This window comes from Cyprinodon tularosa, unplaced genomic scaffold, assembly GCF_016077235.1.
Source record: "Cyprinodon tularosa strain WSP-4 unplaced genomic scaffold, ASM1607723v1 ctg1268, whole genome shotgun sequence".
NCBI classification, from domain to species: Eukaryota; Metazoa; Chordata; class Actinopteri; order Cyprinodontiformes; family Cyprinodontidae; genus Cyprinodon; species Cyprinodon tularosa.
In genome coordinates, this window is record NW_024038079.1 from 62,871 (window position 1) to 81,543 (window position 18,673).

At 39.4% G+C, this 18,673-nt stretch overlaps 1 protein-coding gene and 1 pseudogene across 1 annotated transcript; both read right to left on the minus strand.

Annotated features, from left to right (window-relative positions):
* Positions 1 to 507: 507 nt before the first annotated feature.
* Positions 508 to 4,903, minus strand: LOC119777745 (interferon-induced protein with tetratricopeptide repeats 1-like). Its single transcript, XM_038276743.1, has 2 exons — positions 4,831 to 4,903; positions 508 to 2,263 (listed from the first exon to the last, which is right to left on the minus strand). Exons 1-2 carry the CDS (start codon positions 4,833 to 4,835, stop codon positions 931 to 933), a joined length of 1,338 nt encoding a protein of 445 aa, XP_038132671.1. The 5' UTR covers positions 4,836 to 4,903; the 3' UTR covers positions 508 to 930.
* Positions 4,904 to 6,341: 1,438 nt separating this feature from the next.
* On the minus strand, positions 6,342 to 6,882 carry LOC119777743 (annotated as a pseudogene).
* Positions 6,883 to 18,673: the final 11,791 nt, after the last annotated feature.

Genomic DNA, 18,673 nt, shown 5'->3' on the forward strand with positions numbered 1-18,673 from the left:
AGGATGGCTCCTCGCTCAATATTATATTCTGCTGATTTCTATTATTTTTCTCAATTTCTGTGAATTTGCTTCAAGTTTCACTTTACTAAATTTTCATTCATATTGTTCTCATTAACAGATTATTTCCTGGTTTTACTTGATTGGGATTTCAGATAAAAAAAAATAAAATGCTGCTGAAGTATGAGTTAAAGAAAATGATTAATGAATTTCAACATATTAAACAAATAATTGTGAAGCTATGATGAGCATCTACAGCCTTATTTAGTAAGTTGGATTCTGCATTTTGAGGAAGTCTGTTTTTATGATTAAAATAACTTTTTGATTACAGTGAACTTTTTAATTGTATTCTTATTCAATTAATGGATCTTAGTATTCAGAAAGCCTGAGTCAGAACTCTGCAGAACTATATCTGGCTGCAGATATACCTGCAGGTTGTGATTTCCTAAATTCCCTCTGCCAAGGAGGTTATGTTTTTAAGAGGGTTTGTCTGTCTGTCAGTCTGTCTGTATACAAAATAACTTAATATGTTATAGGTGGATTTTAATGAAATTTCTCTCAGAGGTGTCCTTTATGCCAATTATTAATCCATTACATTCTGGCGATGATCCACGTCATACTCTGCATACAGGAATTTTCTTAAAGATTATCTAACATTGTGGGATATTTGGAGGGACAAGCAGTTCCCCACTAATCAAGAGGGTGGCAGCAGTGACTGTTGTCAGCCTCAGCATCAGACTCAAAATGTCTGGAGGTATTTAACTAAAGACAAAAACAAAAGAAAAGTTTGTTAGCAGGATCAATTGAAAACCTATGAATGGATTTTATATGATCCAGATCATGTGCAAGTTTTAGCTATAGGTGTAGGTCACAATTGGTTGCAAAATTTGCTGCTTGGCAGAGGTTTGCGCTCTCAGATTGCTTTTCTATTATTCACTGATTCTGTGTTTCAGGCTGATTTTTCAGGCTGGTCAGAAGCTCCGTGATCTTATTAATCAATTCTGGGTCTGTCTGAGTTCCTTTCCAGCTCTTTGATGGATTTTTGTTTCTTTCCAAGGTCTTCTCCAGCTCATTGATGCTCGTCTGTCGATAACTGGATTCTTCTGGAATCTTTGCTGCCTTCATGTGGTACTCAATAGACCTGTGACTATTTTTTTTATTGAAAAATAAATATTTAGCATAAAAGTGGTAAAGCATTTGTATCTCTGCTGAATCCAGATTTTCTCTGTCCAGCAGCTCTCTGTAAATGTGGTCAGCTTTCTCTGTATTCACCTTTCCATATAAATCAGCTAGAGTTATTTGTTCTTGAAGTTTAGATTCCCCATAGTGATCCAACATTTTCTCCCAGAGAGTGATGGCTCGATGGATTGTTCTTGGAGTATTGGGTTTGAAGTCTGGAGGAAAAATCTTCTTCACGTAGCAGATAGCTGCACATCTCTTTAAAACACGTGAGTCAGGATGTCTCTTCAAGGCCTGCTCAGCTAACTCAACAGCTTCATCTTTAGATATATACTCTCTGTAGAGACGTAGTAGTGGGGTGATGCCATTGTAACGGCTTGTAGACCTCTCCAGGACCTTTTCAGCCAATTCTCGAACTTCATGCTGGATTTGTAAAGCTTGTGCCTCCAAATAAAGAGCAGCAACATATAGGTTTTCTGGATCATTTTCTGTGGCAGATCTCAGTTTCTCCAGGACATCAGGACTCATTCTGTTCCTGCTCTTTCTGAAGGTGTCCGCTGATAATATGGCCCAGCTGCTCTGCCATTCTATGTTATTTGGCTGCATTTCTATGGCTGTCTGGAAGAGCTTGGCAGCTTCTTCTTCGTCAAACCTCATCAGGGTCCAGGCCTTCTCAGCACAGACCTCTGGGTGGAGGTCTTGCTCAGGTGGAGCCGGGTATTTACTCATCATAGCTTCACCCTTTGACAGGTAATTCTGACTCTTCTCATCTTCACCCATATGATGGTGCAGCCAAGCCAGATTCCCAAAGTTCACCATCAACCAGGGACCTTCATCAGAGTTTTTAAGACGTTTGAAGGTCTCAGTGGCTCGGCTGAAGAACTTCAGGGCCTCTTCAGAGGAGCCTATCTTGGACTGGATGAATCCCTGCAGGTTGTAGATGTGACCCAGCCAAATGTTTCCCTCTTCTGTGCCGAAGTCCTCTACAATCTTCTGTATAACAGTAAGTCTGTGACTTCCAGGATCGAGGTTCCAGGTGAAATGGCACTGAAGGGCCTCCAGTTTGTTCTCCAGACTCTGAGCAGAACTGATGAGACAATAAACATGACAGATATTAACCTGCAGCAGCAGAAATGTCACATATTTTGGGTAACAGAAAAAGAAAGAAGAAAAAAGTAGTAAAAACATCTGTTTCATTGTTCCTGGAACATCCATTTTTTTATTATTATTGTAGCTTTTGGTTATTTCTCTCATTTCCAGCATCTGAAGCTCTGATCCTGTGAGAATGTCTGTCCTGCTCCAGGTTTTTAGTCACATGGTTTTATGATTAGGAGGTTTTCTGTACAATCCGCTGATGTCATGATATTTGAAATCGGCAATCAGATAAAATTGTGCTTTGGCTGAAAAGTCTTTCAGAATCAAAACAAAGGTTGATTCTGACTGTAAAATGTGCCAAAACAAAAAATCCTCACCAACTCTAGACTCATGTTGAAAGCGAAATAATTAACATTTTCTGTGTATTTCACTTGACAAACCAACACAGAGTGGAACAAAGCTGTAAGGAGAAGGAGGGTTTTTTATTTTCTAGGTTTCAGTCTAAACCAGGAGAAACAGCAAACTGGTGAAAGAAGGAGCTCTGGCCCTCATGGAAAAACTTCTGAACTGATCTTTAAAAGGTTTTTTTGGTGTATTACAAGACATCTAAATGTATTTTCACCCAAACCACATATAATGTCCAAACTGATTTATGTGCTCAAACTTTCTTCTGCGTGTGCCTTCAGGATCATCAAACATTCTGATGAACAAATGTAAATAGCAACTGCTAAGCGACTTATGAAACCTGAAAGCAGGTCCAGCTGCTTCATCGATATTTAGTGTTTCAAAGGCAGGTGTAGGAGCAGAAAAAAGACATTTCCTATAGATTTTTTTTTTTTTTTTTGCAGCATCAATTTTTCATAGCATTTATTTTTTTTGACTGTCAGTTTTGGCTTTTATTTTAAATGGCTGCATTTTCTATTGCATTTGTTTTTTGTACTGTTTTTTTCTCAGTGAATGTATAAAACTCATATGCAGAAGTTATATCCCCTTCTCCATGCACAATTTAGTGCTGCACCTGCTGCATAAGAGGGAAACAGGTCCTCTGTATCTGTTGAAGGCCTCATAAACTACTCACACTCATACCTTATTGCTTTAAGATGGGGTTTAATATGGCCGACCCTCTGCAGGTTCACACAATTGAAGTGAGAAGTAGGTAGGGCGAGGCAGTAGCCACCTAATAGGAAAGGCCTCTACAGTATGAGGCCTTCTACTGTGCTTGCTATAAAGGCTTGAGATCCCACCTCTCACTCTCTTCTTGTGGACCTTGCCCAGGCTGCATTATCAGATATGCGATTGGCTTTCACTGCAGGCTGAAGGATTTCACTCTTCAGAAGGTTAAGTCAAGTTCAGCAGACCTGCAAAATACTTGCAGAACCAGGTTGCTTTGAACAGACTGTGTGCAAAATTCTCTCATCAAGTTCACAGAAGTACCTTTCAGCCAAAAGTCAGAGAGAGACTAAGGAACCCTCAATCATCCAAAAGAACCAAGCATCCCACCAACCCTATGAAATCACCAGCTGCCCAAAGCATCACTGAAGACTCTTCATCATTCAACTAGGTAGCGGTCTGGAGAAATACAGCATTTTCAGCTAAACATTTTGGATTTTGCATTTTCTTTATTTATGGTTATTTCAAATGTTATACTGTGTTCCAAAGGTGAACAGCAAAGCTAATCGCAACCACATGCTGCTGACTAAATGCCAGTTAACCAGAGGCTAAACCCTCTTTCACTGAGTTTCTTACCCATGTTTGTTCTCCCTTAAACCATCACATAATTATGAGATCAATTATCTCAATGGATGTTGATCTTTAATTAAAGAAACATTTTATGAAATATTATTTACCAGACAATGATTTATTTACCTTTTGGATTTGCTTTGTAAATTGGTTTGAAAACTAAAGTTGCTCTAAATTAGATTTAAAGCTAATTTGACCTCATTCCAATCTCTTTAAGTTAAACTTTAACCCTCAAACACAAATTTCCTGCTGAACTGAGATATCATTGCATCATTTTATCCATATTAGTATTTTTATTTGCGTTTTTCTTCTATGTGAACATAGTAGCTACTTGGTTTATTTTGATTTCATCAGTTTTTAACTAAAATATGTTAGACCTGGAGTTGAGTTATTTATTTTTGATAATAAATGTTTATATTTTGAATGGAGGTTGTTTTCAATGTATTCCAAATCTGTGCACAGTTATCTGCTTGACCATAATTTGAGGTCGAATCACACTTGTCCAAACACAGCTAGTTGGGTGTGTGTTCACAGGACAACATAAACTATGACAGTACAAAAGTTGTTTGATTAAATATTGAATAATATAAAGTCAGAGCAGTAACTACATAACGATCCATCATTGGTGTAGGTTAAGTCAGACATTTCTGTCTGGAAAATGATCAACATCAGAATGATGAGCAGATGGATGTTTTTAAAGGAGCTTTAAACAGAAACTGCTCCAGTTTTAGTTTGATATTAACTCTGTGAACAGATTACTGTTAAATCTTGACTAACTGAAAACCTGTGCATATAAAATCAGCAGAAAGAGTGACTCACCTCATCTTCCAGCTGTTTGGTGTCTCTGGTGAATAAAAGCTTCTCAGGTTCTGCTCTTATTTATTCTCTCATCTTTAAGGTGCAGCACCATAAAGATATGTAATCAATGTACTGGTAATAATTATCTCAAGCTGAAGGTTTATGCTTTAATTTCCTATGAAATAGAAACTCACAGAAACATTTTGATTTCCTGGAGGAGGTCAAAACGTCACTGAGATGGATTCTGGCCATAAACCGACAGTATGGAGGCCCAAAGGTTATATGGTTATGCTTATTAAGGGTTTTACACCTTTATGAGTGTGGAAAATAAATGTTATGGTGTCACATGACATTTATTGCTGAGCTTTACCTGGAAACAGCGAAATTCTGCAGCTCATCAGTTAAAATAAAGCTGTTTGTTTTTCTGCTTCATTTAAAAAATCTAGGGGTAATTTGGAAGAATTCTAGTGGTATGCTTTGTTGAAGATTATTTTTTTTTTATTTCATCATTTTCTGTTACTGATCATGTGTGTGTATGGTAGCAAGTCAGCCAAAGGGACATTCTAACGCTTGATCTATGATGATCTGAGAAGGTCTACCATCACCTTACTAGGTAATGCTATGGTCTGGGTGAGAAGGCATGATGCAGCTGGAGACTTTGGAAGAGGTACGTGCTGACTGGATGTTGCATTTTTGGATAAATTGGAAATCTTCTAGTAGATGTGGGCCATTTTGCTGTTTCCAAAGCTAAGAAGACAGAGGGCAGGCCTAAGACAAAGAAGGTGAAGACTTCCTCTGTAATTTGGGCTGATATAAATTACTTTGTTAAACATGAATGGAATAAATTCTGTAAAAACTTGAAGATGTTTTAATTTCTCTTCGTACACCTTCTGAGCAACATTCTTCCTCAGATTAGAACTGGATGATAAAACAAATGATCAAACAGCTTAAATCCCTTATATTAAATTGAAACATTAAATTTCTTTCAGACTACAAAGATATTTTTCTGAAGAAACCTTTATGACCTTCAGTGGTGTCAAAAGTACACACATTTGAAAAAGTATGTGCTCCAAAAACTACTTAAAGTATAAAAGTATAAAGTAACCTTTAAAAAGAAAAAGCCAGATGCCACTATATGAATTGAAAGCTCAATTTATCGACTATTTCGAAAAATTCTTTGAGATAGGGCCAAGGAGGAGGGAGGTGTTGTTGGTCTCCATCTCCCGATACGCTCTCACCTGTGTCTGACCTTTCAGACACTACAACATCTTTTTCTGAATCCTACATTGTAGCATGGCATAGACAATTCAGGTTTGCATTTTGAAGAACACCTGCTTGCTTCTGATGATTTCCTTTAGCTAACCAATGAGTGTTTGCGTTATATGACTCATCCAATTACACTAGTTTTCACTACATGTGGATGGTGCCAATGATCTGCATTGGATGGCGCACATGACGTGAAATAAATATTTATAAACATTAAACCAGGGGTAACCAATTGAAAACCAGCGGGGTCTGAATAAAGACAATAATCAACCAGTAAAGGTCCGGAGACATTCGATGTTGTCTCTGCAAATAATTTTGCCCAGCTGGTCTGACATTCCTGGCTGCATCGTCACGGCTCTCTGGAAGAGCTCTGCAGCCTGCAGCTGCTTCTCTTTGTCGAACTTCATCAGGGTCCAGGCCGTCTCAGCACAGACCTCTGGGTGGAGGTCTTCCTCAGGTAGAGCTGAGTATTCTCTCATTAGAGCTTCAACCTTTGACAGGTAATCATGACTCTTCTTATCTTCACCCATAAGATGGTTCAGCCAAGCCAGATTCCCAAAGTTCAACATCAACCAGGGATCGTCATCAGAGTTTTTAAGACGTTGGAAGGTCTCACTGGCTCGTCGGAAGATGGTCAGGGCTTTGTCAGAGGAGCCCAGCTTAAAGTGAATGAATCCCTGCAGTTTGGAGATGTGACCCAGCCAGACGTTTCCCTCATCTGTGCCGATGTCCTCCAGTGAATACCTGAATATTTTAGTTGGGATTTGGTAGGTTCTAGATCCCAGGTGAAGTGGCACTGCAAGGCCTCTGTAGAATGGATGAGAAAATCACATAAAGTACAAGAAAGAAGACAAATTATATATGGGATTTTAATTTGGTTTTAACTTCTTGAGGATATGAAGAATTCTTGAGGAGGTGAGAAGAAATTAAAAAAGAGGAGAGACATTATGATGACAACAGAAACTAAGATCAAACAAAGGTGGGGAAAATAATTGCAGTTGAGAGCTAATTTGTATCAAAATATATCTGAACCAATTAAAACACATAATATTCAAAGGAAAAAGATTAGGAATCAAAATAAATGTGGAACTGTTGTGTTTTTGCTATATTGAAGGGGTTGAAAATAAGTAGCATCAGATGTAGCTCAGCTTCAGTTATCTCTTTACTCTCGTATTCTCCTTCTGTACTTTTCATGCTATTACAGGACATAACATTTTCCCTTTTCCTGAAGCAATTACTTGCATGTAACATTTGAACTGTATAACCCAGAGCAGAAAGCTAAGTTTGTAAAATTAACAATGCAATAAACCAATAGTAATCTAAAAAGTTTTGAACGATATTAGCTAAAGCACCAACAGTACATTATGAATGTCATCGTTGGAATAAAATCACCAGTTTCACTGTTAACCATAACGATTATAGTATGAACATTTAAACCTCTTTTTTTTTTCTACCGGAAGTATGTTTAAAATCCATACTTTTTGTATTCATTTGTATTATACTTTAAATTCTTCGCTCTTTGTAAGACACAGCAAGTGTATTTACTTAGCACAATTCCGTACCATGACCATCCATCCATCCATCCATCCATCCATCCATCCATCCATCCATCCATCCATCCATCCATCCATCGTCCGCTTATCCTGGGTCGGGTTTGGGGGGGGAGCAGCTTCAGTAGGGAGGCCCAGACGTCCCTCTCCCCAGCCACTTCGGCCAGCTCCTCCGGGGGAATCCCAAGGCACTCCCAGGCCAGCCAAGAAACATAGTCCCTCCAGCGTGTCCTGGGTCTCCCACTGGGCCTCCTCCCAGTTGGATGTGCCTGGAACACCTTACCAGGGAGACGTCCAGGAGGCATCCTAATCAGATGCCCGGGCCACCTCAACTGGCTCATCTCGATGTGGAGGAGCAGCGGCTCTACTCAGAGTCCTCCCAGATGACTGAGCTCCTCACCCTATCTCTAAGGGACAGCCCAGACACACTACAGAGAAAACTCATTTCAATCGCTTGTGTCTGAGATTTCTTTCTTTCGGGCATGACCCAAAGCTCATGACCATAGATGAGGGTAGGAACATAGGTCGACGGGTAAATTGAGAGCTTTGCTTTTTGGCTCAGCTCTCTCTTCACCAAAACAGACCGGTACAGGGCCCGCTTCACAGCAGACACCTCATCAATCCACTTATTGATCTCGTGCTCCATCTTCCCCTCATTCGTGAACAAGACCCCAAGATACTTAAACTCCTCCACTAGGGGCAGTACATCCTCCCCAACCTGGAGAAGGCATTCTACCCTTTTCCGGCTCAAGACCATGGTCTCAGATTTAGAAGCACTAATCCTCATCCCTGGCACTTCACTTCAGTGAGAGCTGTAAATCACACCCTGATGAAGCCAACAGAACCACAAAATCTGCGAATAACAGAGACACACATAAGCATTGCATGAACAGTGGGATTTTCGTCAATATGCGGCACTGTAGATTGTCGTGGAACTTCAGGTTAGCGGCAGTTTACGGCAATTTGCAGGCTTCGCCGAAAACTCCCGTAAATTGTCAGAAATTGACGTGGACTTTCTTAGGCAGTGTTCCCCCCATGTCTCCCCCCCATGGAATTCTAGGGGAGGCTTTAACATGTAAATGAACATGCTGTGAGCTATACAAATGCAAATCAGGGTTGCAGGGGGGGTTTTACTCCAAGTGACATTTTTCTAAAAGGTAAGAAAATCTCTGATACAAAGAGATCAGGCTCAGTATAGCCTCTTACATTTTAGCTTGAATTGATTTATTTAATTAAAGTATAGAGACCAAAACAGATCTTTAGCTGACAGAGCAATACATTTAGAGCAGTAATTATAAAAAAAAAACTGCATTTAAGATAAAAAATAAAATGTTGTCTGTCAATATGCTCAATTCACAATTAATTAAGTGGAAAAGTTTCAAGAAATGAGTCTGAGATGATTCACTTTATAACATGGCGCATTATCCTGTTGGAAGTAGCCATCAGAAGATTGGTACACTGTGGTCATAAGGTCCGGCCAGGTCAAGATCCGCAATTGCAATCACACCAAACAGGAAAAAGAACATCGACAAATTCCGGTTCGTCAAATTGAAATATAGCAGCAACAGATCGGTGACTAGAAATTATAGCACAATTCTTATATATATATATAAAAAAATAATAATAATAACACCGTTTATTTAAATGATTGGATCCAAACTAAGCAGATTTCTCATCTCCATCAAAATATTTATTTTATACCGAGGGACTTAAACTTTAATCAAATCCATTCAAAAGAAACTTCTTATTACAGGAATGAAAAGAGATGCTGAGTTTGGGAGTAGAGAACAAGTTCATTGAAAAAAAGCAGTTTTGAATTATCCCTATCCCCGTTACAAAAATCTACAAAAAAATATATATATATTTGGGCAGAAACTGAACATATGCTGGATGATGGTGGGATTTTTTTAATATGTCATATTAAATTAAGTGCTCACAGGGTTCATACAGGAATGAGTGACTCTAATTTAATGCTATTTTAATGCTATTAGAAATGATTTTAATGCCATCAACAAGAACCATGTACACAAGTTATTAGTGTACATGAAATATGAAGGAGCTGTAAGCACAGTTCCATGACTCCTGTATGTATGTAAACACACACACACACACACACATATATATCCTCTAGCTTTTTCTCCGCCTGGAGCGATATAATATATCTGACAAAATTGTTTTTATAAGCATTTTTTATTAAAGAATTATAAATACTTTGATAAACATATTTAAATAATTTTAGTGCCAATTAAGGCCTTGATTTAAAAAAAAAAAAGATTGATTTTTTAATTATTTTTATTGATCCGCGGAAACCCTGGTTCACCTAGCGCATGCTCTCTACGATCTCCAAGAAACTCAGAGCGGCGCGGTCTGCAGCCACAGTGGAGGATGTATGCTTTGCTCTGTGCAGGCGGTCTGGAGCGGATCATGTGGGATTTCGGGGTAAAACTCCTCTTGGACGGGATGGCGACTCTGCATCGAACAAGACGAACTCAAAGAAGAGATGCTAGCGGTAAATATATGTTCGATTACTGCCTGCTAAGCTATAAGCAGCCTAGCCTAAGCTACGGCTAATAGCAGCCTAGCCTAAAGCTACGGCTAATAGCAGCCTAGCCTAAAGCTACGGCTAATAACAGCCTAGCCTAAAGCTACGGCTAATAGTAGCCTTGCAAGAACAAGCTTTATTAAAGTGTATTTTTTGTGATTCACAGGAAGCAGTACGCCGTCTTCACAACTCGGAGACTAATTGCAGGTGCTATGAACCGGAGCAAGGGTAAGATTTAAAGAATATGCTTTCATTCTGCAGTAAAAGGCAACGGATACGGATAGATACCGATCATAGCTTTACATTTTGTTTTCACAGACCTCCTATTTGCTCGGAGCCATATCAGCAAGTCCAGATTTGCACGATGTTGATAAAGACGACATTGTGTGTACGTGACTTGTTTTAATGTTTTCTCCTTCCTTGTTACTGTGACTTGCGTTTGATTTTTTATTCATACCACTCTCATTTAATTGTTTTCCAGCTGCCTGTAAGACGTATTTTGAGACGGTATGCAGGAGCTTCAGATATACGCAGCCAGCCAACACGTTGCGTGCGGAGGCTGCCAAGCAATCTGCTCGGAGTCGGGCCAGAAGAAAGAGGGTAAGACTTTATTTACGCAGTGCGCTGATTCATTGTTTTTTTTTTCAGCTGCTGAAAGCGAGGCAGAGTGTGCTAGCAGATGAGGAAGTGGAACTCTGGAAGTCCGCCACCGTCGGCCTCATGTCCGACAAAGAAGATGGCGTCTTTGGCGGTGTCTCTGGATGGATTGTACGGTCGCCGCCATTTCTTAGGCCGGATCTCACTGAACTCTGTGTTAAGCTGCAGTCCCAGTTAGAAGCGATGCCGAAGTACAGGGCCACGCACAGTAGGCGTCTGCACATCGGACCTGCCTCGGAGAGAATGCTGCCAGTTACCTCCAACCCCGAGGAAGCAAGCGGACCGTTCACGGAGTTGTAACTTTTAGATACCCATGTGTTTGGATACGCGTTGTATATAGTTGTATGTGTTTTAATAAAGCTCTTTCTTTGCATAAACAGCTTCCTGGCAAATGTTCATTTCCTGTATAAATTCATTCATGTCCTTGATGGTAGCCTAATAATTGTGTAGTAGTGTAGGATAACATAAATACACAGCATATGAATGAATAAATATATGAATGAATAAATATATATTCATATATATATATATGTAAATTTTTATGTAAATATATATATATACCAACCAATCACGAGCGACTTTACTTGTTTAAAAAGAAGTGGTTCCGTCCAATACTCAGTAAGAAAATTAAAGCCTGGCGTGGCCACGTGTGGTTTTGCTGCCAATCACAAGCGATTTCACTTGTTTGAGAATAGTGGTTTCAGCCAATACTGAGTAGGTTATTCAAGCCAGACCTGGCCAGCCGCGCATGTTTGCTGCATTCATATGCTAATTAGGGCCATTAGTACAGCTGATCGCTCTCCACATACGTCAGAGTCCGTTTCCGACAATTTGTGGCCCGACAAACGTGGACAAGCGCGGGTTGCAAATTGTCGGAAACTGACGAAAATCAGGGAGATCTGCGGGAGTTTACGGGGACGAAAATCTCACTTTTCATGCAGTGATGGTGGGATTTTTTTAATATGTCATATTAAAGCTACAGTGTGTAATAATTACAGGGATATACAGTAAGAAATGTAATATATTATACATGACTATGTTATTTATCATCATCTACGAGCTCAGCCTCTTAACCTTAATATTTGCAATGCCTTAAAATTCGTTATTTATAATTACATAGGAGCCGGTCTCGCAGCCATGGAGGCAGACATTTTTGCGCTACGGCAGCACAGAGCCAACAAACTAGCGATTGCGAGATCGCCCATTACGCTCGAAAGTAACTACGGCAAGTTAAGATAGATGAACTGAGACAGTACTGAAATCTATACCCTACACAGACTAATGAAATACTATCTGTAAAATTATCTATGTAAACAAACCTCATCACTTGAGAAGGTAGGTGATGCGGACGTCGTGGAAGACATTTTGTCCCATAACGCTCGCCATACTGTTGGGGGGGAGAAGCGGTGGGGGGGAGATGTTCATGTTGCTGCGGTCTGCAGTCTGACCGCTAGATGTCGCTGAAAATTACACACTGTAGCTTTAAATTAAGCGCTCACAGGGTTCATACAAGAATGAGTGACTCTAATTTAATGCTATTTTAATGCTATTAGAAATGATTTTAATGCCATCAACAAGAACCATGTACACAAGTTATTAGTGTACATGAAATATGAAGGAGCTGTAAGCACAGTTCCATGACTCCTGTATGTATGTAAACACACACACAGACACATGTATACGTATATATATATATCCTCTAGCTTTTTCTCCGCCTTGAGCTTCCTTTCCGAACATACGGCTTTATGATCAGTTCCACGCAAATTAATAGCGATATAATATATGTGACGAAATTATTTTTATAAGCATTTTTTATTAAAGAATTATAAATACTTCGATAAACATATTTAAATAATTTTAGTGCCAATTAAGGCCTTGATAAAAAAAAATTAATGAATTATGATGTCCCGCTAAGTTGAACAGAAATAAAAGTAATTATTAAAGATAAAATAAATAAGGTATGGCAGAAGAGATGGAATTTAGAAGAAAAAGGAAGACATTTATATAAAATACATAAAGATATTAGCATAAGATATAACAGTATAATGGGTAGAAGAGAGGAAATATGGATAAACAGGTTAAGGATTGGGCATACCAGTTTAAATGTAGGTCTAAAAATAATAGGGAAACATCCAACGGGTAATTGTTGTTATTGTGGAGAAATCGAAGGAGTAGAACATGTGTTGATCTATTGTAGCAAATATATAAAAGAGAGGAAAGAACAGGAAAGGGTAATGGGGAGTTCAGTAAAGATGGCTGATTTATTAGGGAAGCATCAATCAGATAAGATAATTAAAGCACTTATTAAATATTTAAAAGATACAGAATTAGCTGGGAGAATTTAGTGTGTGTATGTGCGTGTGTGTTAGTATAGACAGAATTTAGTTTCATGAAGATATAAAGATATATAGGCATTATATTTCTAAATTACATCTCCGTCCAGTTGATGGCGGTAATGCACACAGGATGCAAACTGCCAGAAAACTCAATAGAAGAAGAAGAAGAAGAAGAAAGTAATTATTTCTAATGATCCGCGGAAACCCTGGTTCATCTCGCGCATGCTCTCTACGATCTCCAAGAAACTCAGAGCGTAGCGGTCTGGAGCCATAGCGGCGGATGGATGCTTTGCTTTGTGCAGGCGGTCTGGAGCGGAGTATGTGGGATTTCGGGGTTGTTAAGGAAGAAATTATTCTAAAATAGTTAACTTTGGAAAAATGTTGGTTTTCTCTCTTCCTTTCCCAGATCCACTCGGCGAGCTGCGTGTGGCCACAAGGAAAACCAGCATTGCGTGTTGACGTCACAGAATTACAGAGTTTAATCCAATATAAGACAATGCATAAACTTAGAAATAAGACAATGCACAAACTTACACCAGAAACTGCAGAACAACGGAGACATACATTCAATTACCTGACATAAATGGAGAGAAGAAAAGAAAGCAAAGACGTACAAAGACATCTTTGGAGAGTTGCAAGAGCAAATCTGATTTGTTACTCTGTGTAGGAAGTTTTATCCTCTTGTATTTAATTTATTCAAATAAGGCTGGCTTTTGCTCCTCCAACCAGGAGCTATCTCTGACACTCAGAAAAACTTAGAGCTTCCCCTAATTTACGGCAAACATCTGGGGTCATTTGCTTCTTTGTTTTAACAAGAAAAAGCGGAAAGCTTGTCTTGGCATCTAGAATTCTTAGGGTCATCTGGCTAAGATAAGCTTTCACAGACAGCTGTGGAATGCGGGGGCCTCACCATAAATTCTCATGAACAAACTTAAATTCAGTATTTTGGTTCAAGGAAAGGTTATCTTCACAAACTTGTTCAAAATTAAGAAATATGTTCAAAATGAGAGTGTTCAACATACCTTTTACACATGCCATAAGATTAACTGTATTGAAAACTAAAAATAATCATTTTTCTTTAACAGTCCCCGTTTTGAGGTCTGAGACACACAGACCTCACAAATAAATTGATTAAGCCTTCTAATAGAGGAACCAAAAAACTATTTAGTATACTAAAAAACTAAAACATTAGCCCAATTATATAACAGTCCCCTTTTTAAACAGCACCTCCTAGCTCCACGGCCAGGTCATGTGTCTGAAGCTGAACTCCATTATCTGAACTTATCAAATGTATCTTGCGCTATCCAACAATTTAATACTCACCTGATGAACCACAAAATTTTAACCAGTAAAAACTAAAAAATATATTTCACTTATAAAATATGAAAAATCATAAAACTCAGTTATGTCAATAGAAGAAAAAACACAATAGAAATATCAGCCCAAGTATAAAATTAGAAAACCAGAGTAAGATATCTCGAAATTACTAAAAAAATGCTCAGCAGACTTAAAAGACAATACTCGCCACAAAAATTGCAATTTGTCAATACAAAACAATAACAACATCAAAAAAGAAAATAAATCATAAACACATAAAAATTACAAAATACCTTTTTTTTTTTCTTTTTTTCACATGATTCAATATTAAGAACTTAGAGTTTGTCTCTATGCTCCTTCGATAGTCCTCCAAAAATGAATATGAATTCTTCGTCAGGAAACGATCCAAAAATACGCGCAAAAAAGAAACGAATGTTCTTTAAGAGCTCGCAAAAAACGAAAACACGCAATAAAGAGAAGATAAGTTAAAGATGATCTTGTAGCCTGATCCTTCACGTGTTCCTCCTCGGTTGTAAACCTCAGCTTTCCACCTGAGTGTCCGTTGCTCACTGAAAATTGGAGTATTGTGCCAATATAACAGTGAGTTTAAGGAGAGGGTGCAATCTCCTTTTCTCAATGGAAGGACACCGGAACAGGATTATTGTGCCTGTCCGGGCCTTTTAAGCCTTGTAATTCAGGAAAATGAAGTGGTCTTGGCAGGAATCCCTGCTACACTTCTGCCTGGAACTGCAGATCCTCCTCCGCGCTGGGATGTGCCCGCAGACACTCCTCGACCGCAGGTTGAGACTGTAGATTCTCCTGTATGCCTTGTAGCGTGCGTTGTGGCTCCTCAGCTGCTGTGCACTGACTCTAATGGAACCACGTGTCTCCTTTTCCTTTGCAGACGGACAGCATGAGATGTCCTCTCCACGACTCGGTATGGTCCGGTGAAGCGAGGTTCAGACCATTTTCTTTTGATGACCTTCAGGCGCACCCAGTCGATTTCCGGAACTGGTCCCGAGCCTGGACGTTCCTGTGCCGTCCAGTATTTTGTAAATTCCGCTGCCAGGACCTGTAACTCATTGAAGAAATCTTTATGAGATAAATGTGCAAGCTTACCTTTCCATCCTGGAATGCGGGTAGCAGGTCCTGGAAACATCCGTCCTGTCTGGAGCTCATATGGAGAGAACCCTGTTGATTGGTTAATGATTGATCCGACACTTTATGACAGCTTTGCTGTCTTCTTTTTGTACTATAAATCTGGTCCTTTGGAGCTGTATTTTATCAATCCTTTGACCTTCTTTTTATATAAGGCCTACATGAGAAATAAATGTTTCCTATCATGTTGAACCCAAAACTTAACTGTATTTTAGAAGCAGTTCCATAATTGTTAATTTGTAAATCTCCAATTTAGACCAATTTAATTTCAATCATTATATTTTCTATTTTTTAAAACCTTAAAGAATGATCAGCCTGTTTTACATAAGTATAGTTAGCCTTGTCACTAAATATCAAAAATGACCTACTTTATTCCAATCATAGTTTTAAATCCCAAAACTTTCAACCATTTTTTACCTTTGATCCATTTATTCTTTTTGTATTGTTTATCAATTATCAATGCCTTTTCAGCTTTGGAGAGAGATTCGATACAGCTAAATTTATTAAATGATGTAAATCTTTAGTTTAGACCTTCCTGGATGTCTTAGTTAAACAACTTATTTTAAATCATATGAATAGAGATGCAACAATCCAATGATCACCTTCCTTAGTTTAAGCAACACTGTTTCATGTAAATTATTTGATAGGTAATATTTAGTATAGAATATTTAATTTATAAATTTTACTTATTTCATATCCAAATAGTTAGCTCATATTTAATGCTGCTAATACACCGTAAAACATTTAATGTATTTTGATTTAACTTCAATAACCTCTTTTTCCGAAAAGTAAAGAGAGATCCAAACTAAAAATTTGCTTATTACCGTATTTTCACGACCATAAGGCGCACCGTACCAGAAGGCGCAGTCTCAGTTATGTGTGCCATTTCTGTATTTAACACACACATAAGGCGCACCGGACTATAGGGCACGTTTTTTATATACAGGTACATGTCTTCTACTACCTTTAAATACCTCTACTGCGTATTTAAAAATACAGCGGGGGCAAAACTGAGTATGACTGTGCTTTATTCATGTATTTATTACAAAGTATTAATCAAACCTGGGTGCTGGCCGTGAGACAGACACATCGCAGATGACACAGCGCTGTGATCGCTCCTAAATTAACTTAAAATCCTGAAACCTGCCGACGGAATTTGTTCGCTTTTATTACCGGTATCCTGGTGCCTGCAGTTAAAATTATTTAGATGAAAAACACCTGCCAGCAGCCGCGGTGAACCTGGAGGCTGCCCAGCCTAGAGGCTGCTGATGAAGCGATTTCTAATGTCAGTGCACCGCTGGTATGTGGGGGTCTGAGCGCCTCCGACAGAAATAGATAATCTGGATGAACTGACTGCAATTATTAAGTTTTCAGGTGGACTTTCTCACTTAAAAACATATTAAAACTACTTTATTCCCACTGATCACAGCAAATATAGCTGCAAGATTTAGATTACTTAGATGAAAAAACACCTGCCAGCCGCCGCGGTGAAGAGGAGGAGACCCGCCCAGAGGCTGCTGTTGAATTAAGTTTTCAGGTAGAAAAATAGAGCGGGAGCAAAACTGAGTATGATTGTGCTTTATTCATGTATTTATTACAAAGTATTAATCAAACCCATCAAAGTCATCATCCTCTGTTTCTGGATTAAACAGCTGCGCTAAATCAGACATGCCAGTTTCCCCTTCTTCGCTGTCAGAGTCACTTTCCGTGCAGCGCGGCTCCTCAGAAATAATGCCGGCTTTTGCGAAAGCTTGAACAACAGAGCCAGCAGACACGTTAGTCCAAGCATCTACAATCCATCCGCAAACGGTGGCGTAACTTGCCCGGCGCTGCCTTCCACTTATCCTGAAACTGTGGTCTCTGTCGGCCATCCATCGCTCCCACACCGCTCGCAGCCTTACTTTGAACGGCCGGTTCACACCGATGTCGAGCGGTTGAAGTTCCTTTGTCAGACCCCCCGGGATAACAGCGAGCACAGCGTCCATTTGATTCACCTTTTTTTTTCACATCGGCTGTGAGATGGGCACGCAGCGATGGTGATGCGTGGAAAAAAACACCTGTTCTCCTCACATACACCTGCCTCAGCCACGCTTTCATCATCTCCTCATCCATCCAGCCCTTTTCATTGGCGTTAATATCATATGTCATCAGAGCGCTGTGTCTGTCTCGCTGTCAGCTCCCAGATCTGCTTCTCTGATTGGTTGATGCGGCGCGTCCAGCAGCAAAACTTCAATTTTTCCATCTCGAGCAGCAGCAGCGCGTTGGCGGTGCATCAGATGCTTAAAGCGCCTGCTGCTCAAAACGCGCTGTGGGACCTTTTGCTGCACCTATACGCGCGTCAACCATTGACTTTGCATGTAAACTCGCTGCTTCTGCTGCACACGCTGGGTCCGGTTCACACCGATGTCGAGCGGTTGAACAGCGAGCACAGCGTTAATTTGTTTCCCCATGACATCAGCTGTGAGATGGGCACGCATGGAGTTACATATTAACAGCGATGGTGATGAGTGGAAAAAAAACACCTGGTCTCCTTACATTCAGCCACTCTTTCATCATCTCCTCAATGAGGTGGTCTCAAAAGTAGCAGTTACAACACACATAGGGCGCACCGCGCCAAAGGGCGCACCGCACATTTTGAGGGGAAAAAAAGACGTTTAAGTGCGCCTTATAGTCGTGAAAATACGGTAGATCAATTCCATTCATGTCCCCCTGTTTCTATAACAGAACAACTGTTCTGTCATAGAATACAATAAAAATCTTATACAACTCATTGAGATGAAATCCGCTATCACCACTAACTTTAGCCTTATGTAACACAGTTGGATGTAATTCAAACATGGTGTCCCAGATGCTGTTACAATCTGCACACCTCAATCAAAGAATTTAATGTTTGATTAAATTTATGAAATCAACACAGAACTTGGTGTCATTCGCTCAGTAAGCTCTATAGACACCCATCAATCCACTTTAACACCTTACTTTTAAATTCCATTTAAATTTAAATTTAGTTTTACTGAGTGGTAGCCACTGTACTATGT